Source organism: Alligator mississippiensis, chromosome 16 (genome assembly GCF_030867095.1).
Source record: "Alligator mississippiensis isolate rAllMis1 chromosome 16, rAllMis1, whole genome shotgun sequence".
NCBI classification, from domain to species: domain Eukaryota; kingdom Metazoa; phylum Chordata; order Crocodylia; family Alligatoridae; genus Alligator; species Alligator mississippiensis.
In genome coordinates this window covers 29,992,481-30,016,102 of record NC_081839.1, presented here as the reverse complement: position 1 = coordinate 30,016,102, position 23,622 = coordinate 29,992,481, and the positions used below count along the sequence as shown (strand labels likewise).

The 23,622-nt window shown below is 42.8% G+C and overlaps 1 protein-coding gene across 7 annotated transcripts in view; it reads left to right on the top strand.

Annotated features, from left to right (window-relative positions):
• The window catches only part of LOC102564232 (tubulin-specific chaperone cofactor E-like protein), an 85,569-nt gene that overhangs the window by 10,933 nt on the left and 51,014 nt on the right, over window positions 1-23,622 (top strand). For 6 of the 7 annotated variants that reach the window (XM_019487317.2, XM_059719506.1, XM_059719507.1 and 3 more), the window contains 4 exons: window positions 1,047-1,303; window positions 5,851-5,977; window positions 7,466-7,582; window positions 13,488-17,559. In XM_019487317.2, the coding sequence (XP_019342862.1) occupies window positions 1,047-1,303; window positions 5,851-5,977; window positions 7,466-7,582; window positions 13,488-13,806 (820 nt within the window). In that variant the 3' untranslated portion in view covers window positions 13,807-17,559. Of the gene's footprint in view, window positions 1-1,046; window positions 1,304-5,850; window positions 5,978-7,465; window positions 7,583-13,487; window positions 17,560-23,622 lie in introns of those variants that run through there. The other variant, XM_059719508.1, reaches the window with a different exon arrangement.

Sequence of the window (23,622 nt, the reverse complement as noted above, 5' to 3'; positions counted from 1 at the left end):
AGAAGTGCCTGCTGCATGCAGGCAAAGTATACCTGTGCCAGGAGAGGTGGGGGTGAGTGGGAAGAGCAGAGGAAAATCCTGATTTCATTTCTTTCGGGGGTTTCACTGTGCTGTGATGCTCAAGGCACATTTTCTTAATCTAAATATTGGTGCTGAGTTAATGGATTATAATCCTGATTATTTAGTATGTGACATTCTTTCCTCTGAGTCACTTCTGAATGAATGGCGCTGCACAGTGCTGTGCTCATAGCTTTTGGATGAGATGTAAATCTGAGGTTCTGGCCACCGGTCATTAAAGATGTTGTCATGTTTTTCATGAATTGACTTGTTTGATTTGTCTCTCAGCCAAAATCCCTCTTGGCAGTGACAGTCTGCCTCCCTGAATTTCCTGGACAGTTTCATTTGGATACCAGGTTTCTCTGTAAATCCAACCTTACTGCTGTATACTCAACTTTAATAAAGGCAACCTTAACTAAGCGATTATTAGGACATCTCACAGGGGAACCAGTTTAGCCCTCTTATAATTAATAGTAGTAATAGCTATTTATCTGAGGTGTTGGTAGCATAAATTAATAGGGATTTTGACAAGAATGCCCATACCCTTGGCTATGAAAGGAAATGTTCATTTATGCCCTATAATTAGTAAATACCTGAGTCCATGTAAGTGCTGGTTTAGGCTTCTTGCAGGTGCAAATAACTCGTGCATTTAAGCCAGAGGTGGTGGTGGTACGATGCCAATTTATAATGCTTCTGTGTGTACGTGCATTAAGTGATAGATTACTAGGAAAGCCTTTGAAGTTTAAGAAATTGTAGCAGGGAGTTGTCCCTGTGAAGTGCACTTTCAACTATTGGTGAAGCAGAGGTCTGGGTGAAAACATATCCCAAAGTCAAAAGATTCTCAGGATGCTTAAAACTGAAAGATGCTTTGGAAGACCTTGTGTTGCAAATTGTGCACAGTCCACATTTAAGCCATGTGCATAGCCTCTCGAATCATTTCTGTTTCACAGGGACTCTGGAACTAAAAGTTTGTTTCTTTCCCTGTGCAGCTTGGAGGAGCTCTTCCTGTGCCTTAATGACTATGAAACAGTGTCTTGCTCTCCGGTTTGCTGTCAGTCTCTCAAATTGCTCCACATAACTGACAATAATCTTCGGGACTGGACTGAAATCAGAAAGCTTGGAATTATGTTTCCGTTGCTTGACACCCTTATCCTGGCTAACAATCACGTAATGACCATTGAAGACTCGGAAGATTCTCTGGCAAGGCTGTTCCCAAACTTGCGATCCATAAACTTGCACAAGTCAGGTGAGGTACTGCACGCAGCATGCTCTGTATTCCATGCATAGATGATGCCAGCGGAGCTGAGAGAGGGAGAGTAATATTCTCCTCTCAGCGCAATCTAAACCTATGCTTAAACAGGGTGGGGAAGTGCACTGTTTTGCTGTATTGGCTTCCTGCACCTTTTGAAGGCGCATTCTGCAGTCAGCATTGCTTTCTGTTGGTTGCTGCTGCATTAAGTAAATGAAGACAGGTGAAGGGGTGGATGAAAAGCATAAGCTATCTGCAGTAAAGTGGGAATGCATGTGTTCATTGGCGATCTATTGGAGCCTGCCATCACCTTGGGCCCTGTCTATTCTGGCTGCTGACCAGTCTAAACAGAAATGATAAATGCAGCCCAGACAGGGCTGCAGTGCAAGTATGCCTGTATCACTAATTGAGCTAGAGATCCCTTATGCCATGAGTTGTTCCCTCTCTGCACTTGCCAGCCAGACTGCATTAGAATGCAACTAGGCTCTACTGAGGGAGAAGTCCAGGCTGCAATGTCTGGATCCAAAGCCTCCCCAAATTTATGGGGTGGATATTAGTTCTTCTTTTCATAAGCCTTAGATACCTACAATATGCACATATCAGGAGTAGGATTCCCAATATTTGGAAAAGCAGCAGTTACTGTGAGGTAAGTAACTGATCTCTCCTGGATTTGGGTCATGCTGTCTCTGGAGCTATAACAATTTTGAGGGTGGGTCATGTCAGGGCAGTGTGGGTGGACTTGATGTGATCTCATGTGTGGAGTCCCCAAGTTGGAGCTGGTTCCCAAGATCCCGAGCAACATGCAGACTTTGTAACATTTTTCAGTGAGGCTGCAACTCTTGCAATGAAAGAGATGAATGTGTTCTGCATTACATTTGCCATTGGCCCTGATCTAAGGTTTAGAAATGCCATAGGAGCTCATGGCATTGCTCTGAGAACGCACAAGGAGAAGCCAGACCAATAACTTTAAGAAAATAGTGCGAGGAGAAGAGGGCAAGCAAGAAAGCAGCACTCTTCCCTACCCCATCTCTGTTCTTTTCAGCTCCTCCAGCTTCTCCTAGCACTTCCTTGTTCTCTAAGTAATGGTTCAGGCTCACAGGTGGATCTGCTATCAGTCAGATGTAATGGGCAAGGTTCACTGCCATGATAGAGCTGATATCCTAACAGTGGACTTTTAGGAGTGGGGGAAATGACCAGTGGTGGGGGAATGAAACAAAAAAAGTTAACGTGCAGGTTGCCAGAGGCCAGCAGATGTTTTTTGCCTTCAACTCTCCATGTGTTCTGGGGAGGAAAAAACATACTTGTAGCTGGAAAAAAATGTCTGTAACTGAGGAGTCAGTCTCTGTTCTGAGGCCAGGCTATAGTAAAACTACCCACAAGATTCTGGCCTTGGCTTATAGGGGCGTGGTATCACAGTGGTAGGTGTCAGGGATCAAGTTTTACAAATAGATCCCATGGCCTGTATTTGCTTTCCATACCAATGGCATCCACGTACCAATGGAATTGAGCTTACCAGAAGCCGTGTTTTAGGTTTCTTTATAGATCTTCCCCAGATCCTTTTCTCAGAGTTGTGACCTATTTCCATAGCAGCAAGCACACGTTGCAGCCAGTGTTGTGTGGTCACTCATTGTTGGCCCCGTCTACTGTGCTTCCTAGGCTGAATCGGAGAACCTAGGCTTCAAGCACCTCATGAAAAAAATCCATATTCCTAGTGATTGAGCTTGTGTGTGTGTGTAAAAAAAAAAAAAAAAAAAAAAAAAAAAATCCTCTACCTGAATTCCTGGTGAATTCTTGTTCCAGTTTGGCTGCCTTACCATTGGTCACCAGTCCTTTTTATCTCTTTCTTCCCTAAAATACCTTTTAAAAGTTTTATTATGGACCTATTTAATTCATCATCACTGTTGTTGCTTTTGCTTTATTATTGCAAACCCTTAGAGGGCATAACATGTTATTAAACACTTTCACAGGCATCAGTATTCTTCATAAGTACCAAACAAATAATCTAAAACCTCATATAGCAAGACAAATGGAAATTTTTTAAAGTAATTGTTTAAAGCTGAATTGTTGTGCGAGAACTGCCTGCCACATGAAGGCTTCTGGCTTGGCACCAGATGCACCAAAGTCCTGGATACTTTGTAATGCACACTGATGGTCTGAGGACCAAAAATCCCAAGACCCAAACCGGAGCTAAACCTTACAGGTGGGAGGAAACCTTGACAATGGAGAGTCTGTAAAAACTGATCATTTTAAAACCTTCATAACTGCTAGAGGAACCCAAATAACTGCCTAAATAAAGGCAGGTCATGAAGCTATCCATTGCACAGCTGTCCTCTGGCTAGCTATGATGTAGTAGATGAATTGAGAATGATCATTTTACAGGCAAAGCACTGCACCACTCCTTCAGACAGAGCAGGTACCAAAATTTGGCTATTACGACAAGTTTCCGTATCTTCTAATTTTTGTGGCGGTTGAATGGTAGGTAGATGTGATACTTACTGATATCTTAATGTAAGTAAATAAAATATAAAACCAAACCTCTTGGTTTTCTCATCCCTCTTCTTAAGCTCATCCTTTGTCTTAAGCTGGCCCATGGGCGAGTCCAGTACCTGCCACTTCTGCCCTTGAAATAGCTGTTGCTGCTCCACTTAAGTGAAGATGCAGTATAAGGAATTGTATTATGTAAACTAATGCAGGACCAAGGTCATCAGTGACTTGCTCCTTGTCCTGCTGGCTCCTGTAGTCTAGCAGAGAGCAGTTTTTTACGGGCATCGTGATGGAGCCTGGCGGTGGGAGTTCCACCAGATTCTACTGTCTAGAGCGAACACCTTCAGCAGCATAAAAAGGCTGATCTCTCTTTCAAATGCAATTGTTTCTAGCCACCAAATTTCCTCTAGGTATATTTAGCACTGTGACCTATAGAGGCCAGGTTTCCACCTCCCTCCCTCCCTTTCCCCTTGGGAGGCAACAGTGAGTTGAGAGGATTAATATGACTCAAGTACCTACTGGCCTTTTTCTACTTTTGAAATCCACTTACAGCTGACCTCACGACTCCAGGGACACCTGGAGTCATGGGTTGATTTGTCTAGTATATTGTACTTATGTGGAAGGAAGGAATGATATTGTCCTGTAAATTCCCACACTACAAGTAAGCATTGTGACTCTGGTCTGAAAGATCATTTACGCTTCTGAGATCATTGCAGTCTGCACCACAACAGAAGCATTTGGCCTTAGCAGTCACATCCACATGAGCACAGACATTTGTTTTCCTGGGGATAAGTAGTGGCACACCTTGTGCCGCTGCTAGTTGTCCCTTGGGAATGCCTGTGCCATGTGCCCTCTGGCACGTGGCAGAGTAGGGGAAGCTGGGGCCAGCTCTGGGGTGGCCCCAGGAGCCTTACCTGGGGTCCTGGGAGCCTCCTGGTGCTGCAGCAGTGGTGATCCTGCCGCTCGGAGCCTGACCGATTTAGTTGGTGTGTGGCTCCAGCTAGCCAGGCTCCAGTTTTGGATGATGTGTGCTGCCCCCACATGCACTGCTCCACGTGTTTTGTGCAGGTTTTTTTTTTGTTTGTTTTGGGGGGGGGGGGTTGACCCTTTGATCTCCAGAGGCCAAAATCCACCCCCCAACACTTTTTACCTTGCAGCACAGAGAATAGCTGAATGTGCTGTGTGGTGCTGCAGATGTGTCTGCAGCACTGCAGCGCCACATACCACATGCCCGTGCTTGTCTGGATGCAGCCAGTATTTCCTTACTTGGATAAATTAAATTAGGCCTCTGGTTTTATTTTAACTGATCTCCCATTGATGCTAGTTTCTTTTTATCTATTTTAATGGTGAAAGCCACACAACAGCTTGCAATAAAAGTGCACAACGCTTGGTACTTAGTTAGGCTAAACATCTGGAATATTTGTGTAAGAAGCATGATGTATAAAGATATTTGTGTCTCAGAGTGAATGGAGGCAAAGGAAGCATCAGTATTAATCCTGTTATGTGATCGAAGCAGCACTGTCGCACGATCTCAGCTTTCCTCACAACTTGCTTCCATTTTCAGAGGCTGGAATTGGGTGAAGATATTTTTATTAATAGGCTTTATGAATTGGGGTACTCCTAGCGTGCACATTCAAGTCAGATCCAGGATGATACCTGAAAGCTATTTGATGGCAATTTGGCAGTCCTGAAGTAATGCCTGTCCCATGATTGTACTACTGCTGGTACTTAGCCAGAGTTTTTATTCATTGAAGCATCTGTCATAATTGTTGGCATGCAGCAGAGGGGCCAAGGTCTGAATGGGACCTAGAGACTAAATTGCTTTCTGCCATTTAGATTGGGAGGACGCCATATGATTGGTAGGACACCATATGCCTGCTGCCACTTCATATAGGCACCAAAAGAGATTCCACCTCCTGTATTTCACAAGCAATAAACTGGCTTCAAACATCTCCAGTTGTCATCCTCCCATCTTGCATGTTCTTTGGTCGTGTCTGGCATTCTTTGATGTATTATACATGCTTTATGTGTTTATTTAAAGAAGTCATTTCTTAAAGCAGGTCTACACTGCTGGGAAGACATTGACAAGCTAAACTCTTTCCCCAAGCTTGAGGAAGTGAAATTGTTAGGAATCCCTCTTCTACAGCCCTACACCACTGAGGAGCGCCGGAAGCTGGTAATAGCCAGGTCTGCTAGTTGTTTGATCTGCTCCATAAAATGCTGCACAATCCCAGGATTTGAGGCAAAAGAATCAATATGTGGGAGCGTGGAGGGAGGAGAAGCATATGATGGGGATACTGTTCACATGTTATGGATTTACAGTCTACCTAGCTATATTAATTGGCTTTTCTGAGTAAGAGAGGAACACAGAAGTTGAAAGAGCTGAAACTTGCTTTTAGAGTTCACAAGTCCCTTGGGTGTCTATGAGCACTTCTCCAAACTCCAATGACTTCTGGAAAGACTTCTATTGACTTTAAAGGTACTTGAATCAGGCCATCAAATAATTTGAACTAGTCAGGATGCTCTTAAACCTCTAAATGATACAGTCCCATTGTTACAATAGATATTTTTAGTCCCTATTTCAACAGATACAAGATCAAAATTTTTGGTTATTTCTAAGTTAGATTTTTGTACTGGGATTTTTTTTTCTTTCAACATGCATAATGGATTGGAAAAGTTCCACAGTCCTCATCTCTTGTGTTTAAAGGGATATGTAATGGCCTTCTGGCTAAGATCAGGTGGACTTTTTTTACCAAAATCAAAAGTAGGGGTTTCTTCTCTCAGTGCTACTTTACCCCCACCTTATATGCACTTTTTCTGCACAAGGGAAAAGTGGGCAAGGTGGGGGTAGGGAGAATTTTGTTTTCCAGTAGCTAAACCCACTTGAACACGCTGTCAGTTTTAGGGGGAAACATTTTACACAAAACTTCTCTTAAACACCTCAGTGGGAAAAAAACCCGACCAGTTCTAATTAATACCTGCCAGACATTGACCTATATTCATAACTTCAAAATCTATGGAAATCGCTAGCATGTTAAACCTTCATAAGAGAAGAACAATCTCATGTGACAGCTCCTTAGGATGTGGTTGAAAGTGGCTTGTATTTTAAAAGCCTATTTGTGATTTTGGGTGCCCAACTTGGTACCATAACAAAACATTTATTTTTAAAGGGTCAGTGGTCAAGACCTCTGGAAAACGCTCAGGCCCTTTTTAGGTCTTTCATTTTGAGGCACCCAAATCACTTGTCACTTCTACACTCTTAGGCCCGAGTGTCTACTAAGTCGAACTCGTAGTTTGGTCTAGTTGTATTTCTGGCTTTTCTGTTGGGTGCTATGAGTCAGTTTTGCTTGTCTCAATTTTACCAACACCACAAGGAGTACAATGACAGTGTACTTTTGTCTAAGCCTAGTAAATGTTTGTTTGCAAAGAGCTTTGACAGCTTCTAATGGCTTGCAGTAGAAGGTGTGTTAGATTATATATAAACTTGTATATACACTTTCTCTAAAAAAGCTGCATGGGACTTACTTGCTTTAGAGAACGTGATCTTAGGGTCTAGGCTCTGTGGTGTGATTTCTCCTTAGTAATAGAATTGCACCGTGCAGCTCTTGGCTATCACTGATCATCCTTGCTAAGTTAACATGTTCTAACTAAGTCTGTCTTGATGTCTACAAGCAGATTGCCGTCTGTCATCAAGCTAAATGGGAGCGTTGTTGCTGATGGGGAACGAGAAGATTCGGAGCGCTTCTTCATTCGGTATTATTTGAATTTCCCCCAGGAGGAAATCCCATTCAGGTATGAATGACCTGGAATTCAGCAAATATGCAGTGCACAGGAGAGAACAGTTTTTACAGGCTAAAGAAGGTTTTGCAGGCTAAATAAGACTGGAAAGTGAGGCTGACTCTGATTAAACCAAAAAATTTCTTGCTCCCTCCCGCCTTTTCTATCAGTATATATTAATTGATCTTCCCGACCCTTCAGCCATACAGTGAATGTATCTGGTATCTCAGTGAGTCACTCTTGTGTCAAATCTGGCTTCAGACTGCCCTGTCCAAGAGCATCTAGGTAACATGACTGTTCCCTTCATTGCTTTTTGAGGGCAACCCACACCTCTGTCTAGCCAATCCCCCTGCCTCCTGGAGTTCTCTGAATCTACACTGATTCTGCTGTCAGGTGGCAGTGCTAAGTGGCTTGTTCTCTTGCATCTCTGGTGAGCTGACTAGTTCCAGTGAGAAAAAGATTTCCCTCTTTCTTTCAAAAACTCAAATCGCAGGTTTGGTTGTTTTGTTTTGTTTTTCCCCCTTTGCCAGACAAATGTGCTCAGCAGTCAGGTGATCTGAGTAAATGAATGGAGTTTGAGAGCAACTATGTAGTAATGTCTATAACCTAAGATGTTTAGTGCTTGTTAATGGAATGAGGAAGGCCATAGTATTTTACACTGATGGAGTTTGCATCCCAAAGCCCACTGCACTTTTCAGATAATGGGATCTTGTATGTTTTCCCATGAGTAGGAGAGTAGATGTGAGGTCCAGGGAGTTCAAGTGAATGGTCTGCTTGGACCCACAGAGTCTGTTTCAGGGCTGTGAACACAATGCATAAGTCCTGACAGCTGGCCTCTTATGCTAACAGGCAAAATGTCCTCTGGTTACAAAGAGCTGATTTACTAGTGCAATAAGTACATCAAATGGTTAGCACAGGTAAAATGGGAGCTGCCGGTAATACTGTATGGATATCCTAGGTCTTTGGTGTTTCCTAGAGGATGACTAGGGGTTAATTCAGGCTTGGGTGGATTTTGCACTTCACTGATTGTAGAGAAGAACAATACTAGTGTCTGTCCCTTTGAAGTTTACCCTGGAAAGGTCCTTGTAACCTCAGGGGGCCTTCAGGTGGGAAAACTGAAACAGCATCCTCTGGAACTAATGAAAATACAGTCCTTTCTCAGAAGAGGGAGAGAGGCAGAGACTGCAGGAGCTTAGGCTCTCTTTCCCCACGCTGAATGCAGTGTCTGAAGTTGGCTAGATTCTGCATAAGCCTTTAGGTGAGACTGACAGAAGTGTTGGCATCTTATTGTTTCAAAGAACCTTCATCCGTAAGACGCGTTGTTCCTGCTCCTAGTAAATAATGCTTTGTTTTGAAAAAGCCAATGTATGTCATTGCGTTCACAAACTGGTCACAACTTCTGAAGGACAGGCTTGCAGGGCAACTAAATCTAGCCAGGCCTGCTGAGTAAACCCAGTTAAGAACCCTTAATTTATGTTGTTCCGTGTTCCTAATCCTAAAATGAAATAATACTTTGTTTCTGGAGAAGCTGTTTTATATCCCTGCATTCGCAAGCTGGTTACAGTCTGCGAAAGATGGCATTGGAGGGTAGCTGAAGCCAGTCTACCTGCTGAGTAAACCCAGTAGGAGTATCCTAGTTGACCACATGTAAGAGTTGGAGGAATTGTGTGATTCCAACCCGAGAGAAATGAAAGAGTGCACTCGCAAAAAAAGCAAGCTGGGAGTTGGAGGTGCAGCTCACCCTGTCACTGATAGGGGTTTGATTGCAAAAGGGTTTTTTGAGAAGGGCTAAGAGATAAGAACTCAATTTCTTGTATGCAGCCTTTAAATGCTTTTGTGCCTAGCATGAGGGAATTGGATCTCTGCTTGGATCACAGTGGTGGGTGTCCTATACATATTGCAATGATAAATTAACAAGAATGGGATGATTTGGGTTTAGCCTCACTTGCACATCAAGCTGTCATGAAGGTTGTGTTTGTGCAGTACCTTGCACAACACCACTCTGATTCAATTTGGGATCCTTGGCACTTTAACAGCCTGAAATATTACAAATACTCCTAACGTCCATAAAGCTGGTTTTAAATTTAGAGTGAGAGCCTTCCTGAGCAACTTGCTATCTCTTCACATTATCTATGTAAGACTTGCAGGGAGATAAGGGAGACTTGTATCCCTGTCTGATTCCTAACCTTTAAACACAGTTGCATCCATCTTCCTGATCAATGGGCTCTTTGTTTGAACTCCTTCATCTGTACAGCAGCTCTTCAAGACCTGTGCAGCTATTCAAGGCTGTTTTTTCCATTCCAGAGAACTTGTGCGCCATTTCAGAATATTTTCAGACCGTGCTGCAGATGGCTGAGGAGGTATTGCCAGTGCTGTGGTCAGGTTTCATTTCCTGGCCCCTTTTGCTACCCCTGGGGTCTCTTGCAAAGAGCTGTGTTCTTTCTGGAGTGGATATTTTTTTTTTTTACCTCTTTCTTCCTCCTACCTCAGAATCTGGTATGGTATCTCCTCTCAGACCTGTCTTTGAAGTGTGTTCAGAGTAAGAATCAGATCGTGGACAAGTGCACCTCATTGACTGGCAGGGACACGGACTGCATTGCTCATATGCCTTCCAAAAGCAGATGAGCAGGACCTTCCTGGGTATGAAAGATTTGCTAACAGAAATGATGCTCTCTGGACCACTCTCTGCACCATGAGGCATGTCATGTTAATGAACAAAAAGAAGCGTGCTGTCTCTAAGGTCTAAATTAGTCTGGTTGTATGATAGCTGTTTGGACACTACATGCTGAAGCACTTGGAAAAGGAGCAAAATGTGCAGTCTAATTTCCATCTTTCCAAGGCATAGGGGCAAATCTGAGTGCTGATTTGTACAATCCAATATATTGGCTGACTTCTTGAGTGATGCCCTCTTGTCCGTGGGTTTTTAATCAGCTCTATGCTTGTCTGGCCCACTGTTTATACATAGAACATTGGAGATATTTTTAGACCTGTTCATTCCTTTAGAATCTGCTTTCCTGGCAATCAGGGTCTGTCAAGTTGTGAAAAGTGATTATGTAAATCTCTGAGGTGCCTATTACCTCGCTATCAAAGAACCAAATGAGTCGTGTATGTTAGTCTTTATTGATTTGAGGGAATGCAGTTGTTTCATTTCCTAGCTTGCACTGCAGAATCTGAATGCCGTACAAGGAAAGGAGTGCAAGGGGTTTCTGCCTGTCCCCAAGGAAGAGGAGCTGGGATCATTTCCCATGGCACACTACATGCATGCATTTTGATAATGTTAGCAGGCTCGTGCTTAGCATGCTTCCCTCCTCGTTCTCCACCTCCTTCACTTGAAACCCTTGTTTCCTGGTCCCACTGAGTGGGACTCTTTCCTGGTCCCACTGCGTGTCCCCACGCTTCACCTACAGCCCAATAGGAATCTGTTTGCGGGGAGGGAGGATAATGTTAAGCCTGCCCCATTGTGATAGAAGCTCGCTGCATCCCAGCCGCATGCAGCCTGTCAGCCCCTGCTGGGCTGTAAGAGAGAAACGGTTAAGGGTGGCAGCATGTCGGGAGCCGGTGCCACCTCGGAGAGTGCCGGTTCCAGCAGAAGCGTGTCCTCGCTCCACGTTCCCCCTCCGCCCAGCCCAGCCCCCGCAGGAATTGATGCTGGTGGCATGTCCCACTGGAGGCACTGGCCCAGTGCACTGGGGAAATCCTCGTTTCTGGTGTCGGCTCGGTTAATGCTAATTTACCAGCAGGTGATAGCCCAGTTTGTCACATATGAGGAATGTGTTGTCTCTTCTCCGAGCTAATGGTTTTCTAAATAGGCCTGATTTTTATCTCCCTGTTTATTGTGAGACCAGGACAGCAGCCTGTATTTGGACACTCTGCCCCGATGAAAGCTCATTTTGTCTGGGACGCTAGGGAAATCCTAGTGTGCTGCGGCCGTTACCTCATACTCTGAGCAGACAGAGGCCCCGCTGTTGTGGAGGAACATTCCTACATTTAACATGAGTCCCCGGGGTCCTCCGTATTGCCAGGCTCCATCATCCCCTGACAGGGGCAGTGACACAGCACTGATCACATTAAGCTTGGAGTCGGATGGAAAACAAAAAGAGCTTTCTGTGCGGTGCACAGTGGAGAGACTCTGAAATGTTACCTCCTCTCTGCTGCTCTCTGGCATTGTCATTTCAATTACCTTGTACTTTGTGTTGACTTTTTGCCACTTTCCCAGCCAGGCAGGAGAGATGCTACCTTCCCTTTCCTGATTGAAGAGATAGCTTCTAGGAGGAAGGGGGGTGGTAAAGAGGAGAGATGTGCTTCTTCCAGGGAACCTCTCTCTCTCTCTAGCTGGACCTTAAGGACTTGTCTACATAGGGAGATTGCCAGACAGGGCTGTAGATAGCAGTATAAATCTCCTGCTCTGTTGTTATAGAAGAATAAAAGTGAATAGTTATCTTGGAATAAAGTCACTTGTACGCTGAAAATAGTGCCCATGTCTGTGGTTCTGCTGGTCGGTTTTCCCATGTAGATAAGTCTTAGCAACTGCATTAACCCCCACAAGGACCTCTAAACCTCTCTATGCCCTCCTCCAGTCAAGGGCTAGGTTATGAAGACTGTCCCTATTTTTGTGAGACTGAATTCAGTTCATATGCCAAGCATGAAAGGGGCATCTCAGCAATTCATTACTTTTTTTTCATTACCTTGTTGGTTTTGAAAGTGTATTATGCTTTAGGTAGACAAGGTTCTTTGGGTGAGTCTGATATCTTTTATTAGACCAACCCAAATAGTTGGAAAATAATTATTAAGCAAGCTTTTCGGGTTCAAAAACCCTTCGTCGGGCTAAGGAGGTTTCAGCAGTTGGTGCGTGCTCTTCCTTAGGTCAAATTGGCCTCCTGGCAGATGCCCTGATAGTCAGGTTGGGTGGCCCAAAATTAGAAATCTTGACCAAAGTGCTTTGAATAGGATTAAATATGGATGTTCCTTTAGCCAGGTATTATTTTGGTAGGTAATTTAATTATATTATTATAATATAATAACAGTAGTCTCCCTCCAAATCCAGGCAAATATTTTCCTATTTCTAGAAATCTTAACAAAGCAGTACTGTTTTTCTTAGCTTCCCAATTGGAAAGTATTTTCTGAGTGTCTCTGGATGCCCCGTGCGCTTCTTGAAATGTCAACGATTCCTTCTTAAACAAGATTCTCTACCTAGGGACAAGTTCAGTCTATTGTCTGTTTTCCTGCGTGGCTTTGGGCATGGAGCGAGTTAAGATTAAGTGAACTCTTTTTTCCTTCCCCTCCTCGTCTCCCCTGAAAACTCGAAACATCATGGTCTAGATTTATCCTTTGTGAAAGTCTCCTTATATTGATTGACTTCCTTTGGAAGTGAATGGTACTATGTATAAATGAAATATAATGTGGCCCCCTCTAAAGTCTCCAAGATTTAACAAACCTTGGTTGCAAATGTAATGGTAGATGTAACTGGTGGTTGCTACATGATGCAAGGATATAAGTGGGGGGTACGTTATTATTACTAAATTCCAGCAAAACTCCCTTCTTTGTCTGTAGGAGGGTGATCCTTATTAACTAACTTGAGGTGAAAACTTAAGTGCTAGTTAACTCGATTTTTACTCGCTGGAAAGGGGCATGTGTTTTAGTTAATGAGAGATAGAGGTGACTTACAGTTCAGCTATGTTGAGTTCTGTTTTTGGCTTGTGCTGAATCAGTGTGTGACATGGAAAAATCACATCCTACATTATTCCATCTGTAAAAGGGCTACCACAGCTGCCTCACACGGTTCAGCTTAAGCCTTACCATTTATTTGCTGGACCTTGAAGTCAGAGGGACATTGTCAGCATCAGTTACAGAGTGCAGATGGGTTGCAAGTCAGTAATGCGAGCAGTTATGATGTAACTTTGCATTTGTTTTATTTTTGTAGGTATCATGAGCTGGTCACAAAATACGGGAAGCTAGAACCCTTGGCAGTAGTGGATCTCCGACCCCGGAGCAGTGCGAAGGTGGAAGTTCACTTCAAAGAACAGGTGGAGGAGGTGTCCATCCGCCTGGACCAAACAGTGGCAGAATTAAAGAAACAATTAAAAACTGTCGTGCAGTTGTCAACAAGCAACATGTTGCTGTACTACTTTGATCACGAAGCTCCCTTTGGTCCCGAAGAGATGAAATATAACTCACGGGCACTACATTCATACGGCATTCGGGATGGAGATAAAATTTACGTGGAGAGCAAAACTAAATAGCCTGTTCTGGCTTTGTGCACGCACGCACACACATTCCCGCACACACACACATGCACATACACACACACATGCACATACTAGGGACTTTTTGCAAGGTTGTTGATTGGGTTGATTGAGGCTTGATTTGGTTTTCTTTTTATACCAGGTAACTTCTTAGCCCAGGTAGTGTGACAAGATCTGCAAGACCCATGCCACTGTTTAATACGGAGGAGAGAGCTGACATCAGTGTGTGTTCATTTTGGACCGTGTGATACCTTGATGTTCTCATCGCTGCTCCGCTATACTCGTGAATATGGCATCGATGGTCAGTTGTTTGAGCTAAGGGTGTTAGGGTACTTTAATCGGGGGAATTGGGGTTCGCTGCTGAATTTGGTGATCTTTTCCATTTGTTTAAAGATTTAGTAAGGCACTTGTCCACCCTGCTGTCTGTCTCTGGCTAGAAGGGGCTGCATTAATTGCTATTTATCCAGCTAGATAATGTTGCTTAACTTTGTTGGGTTTTTTTTTTCCTGTTGAATTTAGTGAAAGAATTTTAAGCAGTTTAAGCCCGATTCAGAGCTTAGGTATTCAGGGCATCCCAAACTCCACTAAGTGTGCATAAATAAATGAGATGCAAGGGGGAGAGTCGCACCTAAAAATCTGATGCGCAAAGTTCACTGCCCAGATCAGCGGGCTTGACGCTGATCTCCTGTAAGCTGTTTAGTTTTACTGGTCCTCCAGCATCCTGTGTCAGTGCGTGATGCCATGGATGCTACTGAAAGTCTGGAGTTTAGAGGACTTTGAGCAAACATGTTGATAAGTGACCTGCAGAAAGCTGTGGAGGTTTTTGGCTGAGCTTTGCATCAGGTTGGAATCCAGATCAACAGCACAGCGGGAGGCTGAAGAGGTTACTAAATTCAGGTATTTGAGTATGCCCTGAATACCTAAACCTTTGGAATTCCCTTTTCCTGTTGGTCGCTGGAAGTCCACTGATAAGCCCTTGGCATTTTGATTAGCATTGAAGGCAGAAAGGCTGAGCTGTCGTATAAACTTGAAGTCTTGCTCCTTGCTGTTGTTCCAGAACCTAGCAAAATCCTCCCTCCCTTTAATGTGGGCTCCCTCTTTAGGATAGGTAATGTGGGAACACTCTCACCTGGATCATCTTACAAAAGGCGAGTAGATGAGGAAGGGGACTCGCAACCACCGTAAAGCTGATTCCCAATACTCTGCGTTGGCTCCCCCCTCGTCCCCCATAAGCATTGTGCACTGCTTTTAAATAGGCCCCTTTTTCCCTTCGCAGCCGGGTCCCATCCTTCCAGTCCTGTTATGAAATCCTCGTTCCTTTTGTGCGTCTCTCGTAAATCAGACAGCTGTTTCCCTTTACAGGGCCCTTCCTTGTTCCTCTATCACATTGACAAGCTGAAGACATTGGAATTACTTAGTTTTAAGCAAGTGCATTTCTTTAATGTTTCTCAAGCAAGGTAGTCAGGGCTCTAGTTACGTATGAACTTTTGACCTTAGTTACTTAACATCCCCCACCTCCACGTGCACTTTCTTTCCCGTGATGCTTTTGTCCGAGTCACTGAACTCCTTTATATTCTTGGAGTTCTGTATTTCTCTTCATATTTTACCTGGATTGCAGGGGGACGAAATATAATCTCATGCCCTTCAGGTTCAGGATGTTGGAACTATTCAGACAAAAGTGGTTCCATAGCTAGAGTAAATGTAGAAATAGGTTAATTAATTGTGCCTGGTCTTCTCCTGCCAAAATATTTTATCTCCTGGCATCGTAGAGATGAGCAATATAAAATAGACCAAGGTTTGCATGTGTAAAATGGAGTTGACATTACCTGACTTGATCTAATAAGACTAAAGAACAGTCAGACAGTGACAGTGTAATATAAGTTGAGATCACTCTTGGTGCAGAGTGCGTTTTATAAGCTGTAGCTTAACTGAGGATGTATTTTCTGTCCATTTGGGTAGTGAAAGTGCTTGCTGCCCTGCAATGGAACTCCAAGCCAACACTTATGTATGATATATACATACGTAAACATAGGAGAAGTTGTGTTTAATAAGATATTTTATTATAAAACAAAGTTTTATGAAGATATGATTGTTTTAATATTAGAAAAAGCCTATTTCTCCTGTTGACCTATTGTACAAGTATGGTACCCATCAGTCACGAGATTGTCCAGGTTATGTGACTGATGCAGATATGAAGGAATACCTGGTCTAATTCTATAGAACAGTAATTGCCTTTGTGGGTATATTTATGGCATTGTAACTGGTATTAATGAGACACTGTAATTACCGACCAACTCATTCAGCTCAACGAAATAACTCCGTTTCAGAGAAGGAAATAAACAATCAATTAAAGTGTTCAATGGGATATTAAAGAAGACCCAAGTATGTGCTTGTAAGTTTGTTTCCCTATGAGAAGCTTTTCGATTATCTGGAAACAGAATTGGTCTGGTCACCGTTTTGGACCCGAAACATAAACTTTTTTTTTTTTTATGATGGACCTGGTAAGTATGGGGAAAACAGCAAAGGAAGAGAGGAGATTTTAAAGTAAAAGGCTAGCACACAGCACAGAGAGCTGAAGCTGAGCACTCGCATATAATGGGATAAATGGTCCATCCAGAACTGTAAAAGTCACAGCACAAACACTGCGGTCTCACTACTACACAGAGGCAAGGGCTGTTTCTGGCCAGTATTATAGAACCATTTGCATTCTGTGCAGCAGAATATGCATTTTGTATTAAGAAAAATGATATCAGTTGATATCAGCTGCGAAAGCAAAGCCACACCAAAAAGGGAATGTTGTATGTATCCAGACACTCAGCCTTTGAAAACTCGGTAGAGACATGCAAAATATTTATAGCAAACTTCAAGATGCTCAGCGTTTTAGTGCCCATTGGCAAAATGTTCCCACTGAAAATGGGACTGTTTGAGCAAAACTATTTTCACAGAGTTTTGGAAGCAACAAAGCTATAAAGGAACAAACTTGAAGAAGATGTCATCTAATTCTAGCTGTCAGCCAAGGCTTCCCCATGCTGACATGTGCTGGGTTTGTAGACATTCCCATTTCATTAAAAGGTCTTCAGTTCTTTGATTTTGTTTTTTTCCTTTGATTGTTTTACTTGCATTTCCTCATCCCTCTAATCAACTGTTACTTTGTTTTGTCAGCAATTATTTTGTTGTTGTTGCTACGTCATGCATATATGTCAGCTGTGGGCACTTTATATAGCAGTGGCTCTTCTAATCACCTAGTTGCAAGGAACTAGGTGGAAATTATATACCAAATCATTGCACAGCTATGTATAATGAAGTTAAATGTTGCACCATTGTGCTTTTTGATTTGTCTGTCTTGAATGTCCATGATTTGATGAGATGCTACAGCTGGATTTCTTGAAAAAGAGATGTTCTGAGTATTTGCAGTTGGTACAAAGGTTTGGGGTTTTTTTTTCCTCTGCATGTGTATGTGTGTTGATAATTGCTATTAACCTTAATGGGAGTTACAAACATGCATACCTCGGATGGATACTTAGGCCTAGTCTACAGCAGCCTGAGGAACTACTGAGGCACTGTGCTTTAACGATTCCTTTCACTTGTAGCATGAATAGTTTCCTCTCGCGCTGTAGGCTGGACCTGAAGGATCCTGAGCATGGATCGTAAGCGCAAAATTTTTTCCATCAGTTGCCATTTCTGCTTGTAACTGAGATGATTTGGTCTTGTTCATGTACAGATTTGAAAAATGCAAACTATTCACTGAGAGCATCCCAGAAGGCTGTATTCTGTTTTCCTGGCACACGCACTACCCTCGTTAGAGCGTTTGGTTGTTTTGTAGGCACTCCGCTGCAGTGCTGAAGAGCAAGTTGGTCATTTCACAGCTTCCTGTTTCCAAGCTTTGTCTCCTGCAGCTACTGGAAATTCTCTGATTTTTTTTTTTTTCCTTTTTTTTTAAACACAATTTAAACATGAAAATCTATTCTTTGCACTTTTTATTAAGATAGATAGATAGATAGATAGATAGATAGATAGATAGATAGATAGATAGATAGATAGATAGATAGATAGATAGATAGATAGATAGATAGATAGATAACAAGAAATATTCTCAGTCCTCTGTTTTCTTTGTTCTGGTTTCTCTCCTGGGTATTGGAGTCAGGGGGCCAGTGTGTTTTCTGCTCCAAGGCTCTGTCTTTGGTTGTATTGCAGAGTTTGCTGAGGATCTCCTCGCCATTATGGGTCTGGTTTGAATCATTTGAATAAATTGATTGAAATTTTTGCAGGAAAAAACATACAGTTTCTAGAAAACATTGTTTCTTACAGCAAAACTTTCAGCCTACACAAATGCTCTCTAGTGCCTTTTGAGCAGTCAGAACATCAGTCCCTCGACATATTTTAGAGATCTTAATACAGCTTCGGTCTATGACAGTGATCCTCAGCCAGGGTGCCCTAGGATGCTGCGGGATCCTTTGAAGGGTGCCACGAGGTGTGAGGAGATAACAATGCAGGCTCAGGCTCATTCCCCTCCTGGGCGCTCTGTAAGGAGGTAAGCTTTATAAGAAATAGTTCTTGAAATGGGGGGTTTCTCAATTCACAAAAGTTATGGAGGGTGCCTCAGATCTAAAAAGGTTGAGAACCACTGATCCAGCTCACATACGTCCTCTCCTGGGGGATCCCTGCTCTTGAGACCTGCTTGGAAAGAATTTCGAATTCTTCGTGCTGAAAGCCTCTATCCTATTACCTTAGGCACAGTTATAAAGCTGAAAAGGAGCCTGTAGTCTTAGGAGGGGAATTTTCAGAAGTGTTTCAGCATTGCCTGAACTCTGCTCCCAATAAAGCTGGTGTTAAAATTGAGTTGGGCCAATGCCCGGATAAAGTGACCCTGGTATTTTTTCCTTTTAAATATCCGTTTTCCTTCCCACACCGCACTTCACTGTGTACACTGACTGACCGCTTCTGGGTGCAGCCAGGTCACCTGGTAATACCACTAGTATTTCTCATACAGATATTATGCATTGCAACAATAGGCATTATGGAAATAACCATTTGCTCTGAAGAATCTCGCTCTGCTTTACAAATTAGTTTGTAATTACAAACGAGAATCTCAGTTTTCTCTACAAATTAGTCTCCACTAATTAAATGCATCAGCCCGGGTATCATAGTCCTGACAAGTTTGAATAGACTCTAGAAGCCATAGATCAGCCTCTCTTGCACTAACCCCTGTTCTCTAATACTCCATGGGAAGAGCTAATAGTAAAGTCACTTCAGGCATGAGGATGCATCTGGTGCAGAGGATGGAGTGCTAGATAAGGATTCAACATCTGGATTCTCTTCCAGTGACCTGCTGGTCAGGGATTTCCACCCCTTCCCTGCTTTGGCCTCAGTTTCCCCAACTCTATAAACTGGAATGATGATGCCCCTGGTATAGAGTACTTTGCAGCCTGTGGATGAAGTGTGTTATATAAAAGCTAAGTATTATGTAACAACTAACAACTTCAGATCAAGCAAGGATGACTTGGGCTGAAAGTGAATACAAGTTCCATGGAGTGTGATACAATTTAGCCACACAGCTCCCATAAAATGGCCAGGTCCCCTCTGTGTCCTGTAATTAAGGTGTGGCCTATTCAGCTTTACCTACGCAACCACGTCTGAGCATCTGAAATCCACTGTGTAATCCAGATTATGCTCTGGCTACCATCCCCATACTCTGTCCCCCTGTGCAGGCTAGGTGAGGACCTTTTTCAGTCTGGTATCTAATAAGCAGCTCTTAAGGCTGCCATGCTGAGACACACAGTACTATCCCAGTTCAGCAACAAAACTGGCTACGACAATTCAAAGGGTGTGATCAGGGAAGGAGGCAAATTCCATATGGAACTGGAAAGAGCTAAGTGAGCGTGAAGCAATGAAAAGAATAACCCTTCTGGAACACAAGTGCTCCCTGACAGCAAGATCTATTCTGCAGAATAGTGTCCCAGATAGAGCGCATCTGCACGAGGCATGTTAATGCACGTTAGCTTATTTTAATGTGCGTTACGGGCGCATGTCTACATGTGCCTGCCCTTAATGCGCATTAAAAATGGTGAAATTTAAGTGCACCTAAATTTGATACCTGCAAATGCAGGTATCAAATTTGGGCATGCTTCAATTTAACTGTTTTCAATGCACATTAAGGTTGTGCACATTTTAATGCACATTTAATGCACAAGCATCAAATTTAGGCACGATTAGTTAAGGCGCATTAACGCACATGTAGATGCAACCTGGCACACAACAGGGCAAAAGGGACTTGAAACTAACTTTGGTGCCAAGTCCCTGCATGTGTAGACAGCTGCTAAAAATCACTTAATACGCATTAGTTTAATGTGCATTAAATTTAGTCATGCTTAAATACACATGTAGATGCACCCCCCAGAACTCTATTGCCTGGTGGCAGAAACAGTTTTGTGTCTCAATGGGATCAGAGCAGCTTGTTTGAATCATCATGGTGCATTAAGAAACCAACCCCAGGTTCTTCTGGAGAAATTAGTGTCCAGAGCAATGATATGCTGAAAACCACTTTTAGGGTTTGAGCCTGGTCAGTAAAGACCAGCTTAGCTCCCTGTATGGCAGAGCATTTGAAAATCTACCCTCTTATATTGTGTTCAATTAAATGGTCATGCATTGTGTAAGCAGGAAAACGTATTTTTTGCTTTAAAAGGAAAGCAGAACAATATTACATAGGTTGTTGAGCTGAGGTTTTTAAATGGGGAAAATTTGTTTAAAGGGAGGAGAAACTAATTTTCACTCAACACTTGGAATTTGCATCTTCTCAAATGAAAGTTGTAAAAAACATGTTAGAAGCCATGGCAGAAGTGCCCGCATCCTCCATTATATAAGAACTGGAACGGGTTTGGATAACCTTGGATGGAGACAGGCTTGCAAGACCAGATTCCATGCTTTCGTGGATGTAATGCTTGACCTTAGTAACACAAATGAAATAACTGAAACCCATTACTGCAAAGACTAGCACTCATCATCAAGAGTGGAAACGAACTGATACAACTTCCGAATTCTTCACATGACTTTGGTGGGGGGCGGGGTCAGGGTCTTCGTGATCGATTCCTTTCATTCCAATTAGATTGTCGATCAATGCATATCATTACTGCTCATATATCTACGATTATCCATAGGGACCTACCTATCTCATGGTGAGACAAAGCAATTTTCATGGCTTGCTTGCAGCCTGAAGAGCTGATTTCGTGGTCATTTCATGGCGGCCTTGGTGCCGATTGGCAGAGGCCCTGCTCCTCGGTGCTGATTGGTAGAGAGCCCCTGGAGGGGGTGGTCACCATCTTGACTGCTGGCTGCCCTTTGAGCAGCCCCACCCATCAACGCTGATTGGTGGAGAGGTGCAAGGGTGTAGTGGCCATCTTAGCTGCTGCCCTTCATGCTGCTGTGCCAGTGAGTGCTTTACCCTCCTGGGTGGGCTGTGAGGGTGGGTTGCAGCGGCAATGAGGACCACTTGGGCGCCAGCATTTTATTTTTATTAAGTTGGGGTTTTTTGGTTGATTTCCTGAGAAATCGCAGCCAATGCCATTTTTCACGAAGGTCACTGTTTTTCGCAACCCCGGTTTAAGTAGGTCCCTAATTATAAACCTGGAGGAAGATGGGAATAATGGACCCAAGTTGTTGGGGGAACTGAACAACCAGCAAGAGCGCGGAGCTCCTGGGGTCCGGCCTGCACCTATCCATCATGTTTTTGCATTTCCATTACCTGATCTGCCTGCTAGTGAAACACGTGTTCAGCTTTCCATTAAAGGGATTCTCCTGAAAAGAGACAGGCATACTCTCTTCTTATTCCAGGGCCCCATCTGACAAAGTAAAGCCCCTTTCTCCCAATTTGGGGGATAAAGACCTTCCCTTCAAAAGTGGGGCAAGATAGGAGGGAAAAATTCCTTTTACAGTCCACTGTTTTCCCCCCTCCCTTCTTTTGGGAACAGTCATTTCAAAGCTGAAAACTTGACATAAACTTTTGTTGCTGAAATTCAATTAGAGAAAAGCTCATTCCCAAGCCTCCTGAATGAAAAGTCTTTTGATGTTTTCATTAAAATCCCTTACTGTATTTCCAATAAGATGTGTGTACAGTGTCTGCACCATTTTGTTTCTTATTGAAATCTTAGGTCAGATCTTCCAGCTCTTTCTCCCTGTTGGGGAGTTGATGATCCTTCCTTCCACCTTTCAGTCGGCATTTAAGTATCTCTTTCTCCCAGTGCCAGATCAAAACCTATTGAAATTAGAAGGAATCTCCTCGGAGACTTTAGGCTGTGAACCAGACCCACGATGAGGAGGGTTTGGCTCAGTGGCTCATTTCAAGGCCCAAGTCCTGTGGATGTTTCCTTGTGCACTTCACTGTACACCTATAAGTAGTCGATGGAGGTCAAGGGATCTAGGCACGTGCTTGAAGTGAATAATGTATGGAAGTGTGTCTAAGCCTGAAACCCTCTCTCTCTCCATGCTTTGCTCCTGTAACCCCGGTCACCTTGTTTGCCTTTTATTGACCCCCAGCCCTGCAAAGGCTGATAGCTGTGCTTTACCTTCATGCACACTAATGCTTGTACATCAGGATCAAGGCCTTAAGTACAGGCGTTTAGGTGAATCACTTCTATAGCTGCAATCTCTCGTGCAATGAGTTTTTGAACTGCTTGGCTTCTAGGCACCGCTGCAATAGAAGTATCAAGTAAGAACAGTCATAATTGCCAGCATCTGAATCGCCCGTAAATTTAATTGTAAAAGCAGGTCGATTCCAGCCTTTGTAGAGAGGGTGGGAGGAACTGGTGGAGAAATAAAATCCTCTGGAGAAGACTGTGAACAAACTTGTTTTCTTAAAATAGTGTATTTATTTATTTATTTATTGTCCTCCTTGCAAAAGCAGAATGAAGTTGATGTACAAAAACTAAAACGAGACTTTGATGGAAAATTAACTTCATTGAAATTTCAAGGGCACTGACTTTGTTTGGTGCTTTAAGCCGTATGCTGTTTAATGCTAATTCTGTAACACTATATAGAAGCTTTTTTTTACTAACACAAAAGAGGAAGGGGCACATTTCTTTTGTAGGGTTTTTTTTTTTCTTCAGTGAAAAGTGATTCTGATCAGAACAGCCACAAACCCAGCTCCAAGTAGCTGACATTTCCATCTGAATCTACCTGAAGGGTTAGTTTTTCAGGAAGAAAGACTTCGCCACTTTTACAGTCCAGGATCTGATCTTTAGATTAACTCACCGTTAATCAATAGAGGAAAAAGTTTTGATTGCAACTCAACACTCTTCTGGCCCTAAAGCAACATAGAGAAAAACTGAATTTTCAATTGAAACAGCAACGGGATTTAGACATCAGCAATAATTGGCAAAGAAGCATTGAAATGCCTTCTTCATTGACATAATTTTTCCCTCCGGTTTACCAAAGTTTGGTTTAAAATATCAGACTTAATTTCTTCCCTTCTCTTCAAACCAGGTTGGTAATTTTTATGTATATTTTTATTAAAAACTGTATGTATTGAATGTAGTAAGTTAATTATTGTTTCTATTATTTTTCTGGTGTGTTTCCCAAAAGGTACACTCTGTAGGTTTTAATGCTGTATTGCCATATTTTCTGCTGCTCATTGCATGCGTGCTCTTAGTTAATGAATCCACAGTGACTAAGATTTATGATCTTTATAAAATTGTCTCATGATTCTGTCTCCTTGTCTACATTAAGGAATATAGTTGAACCTTTTCATAGTGAAATTACTTTTTGTCTCCCCAGAACAACTTAGCTGTAAGCAGATTTCTTTTCAGTATAATTTCAAATGAC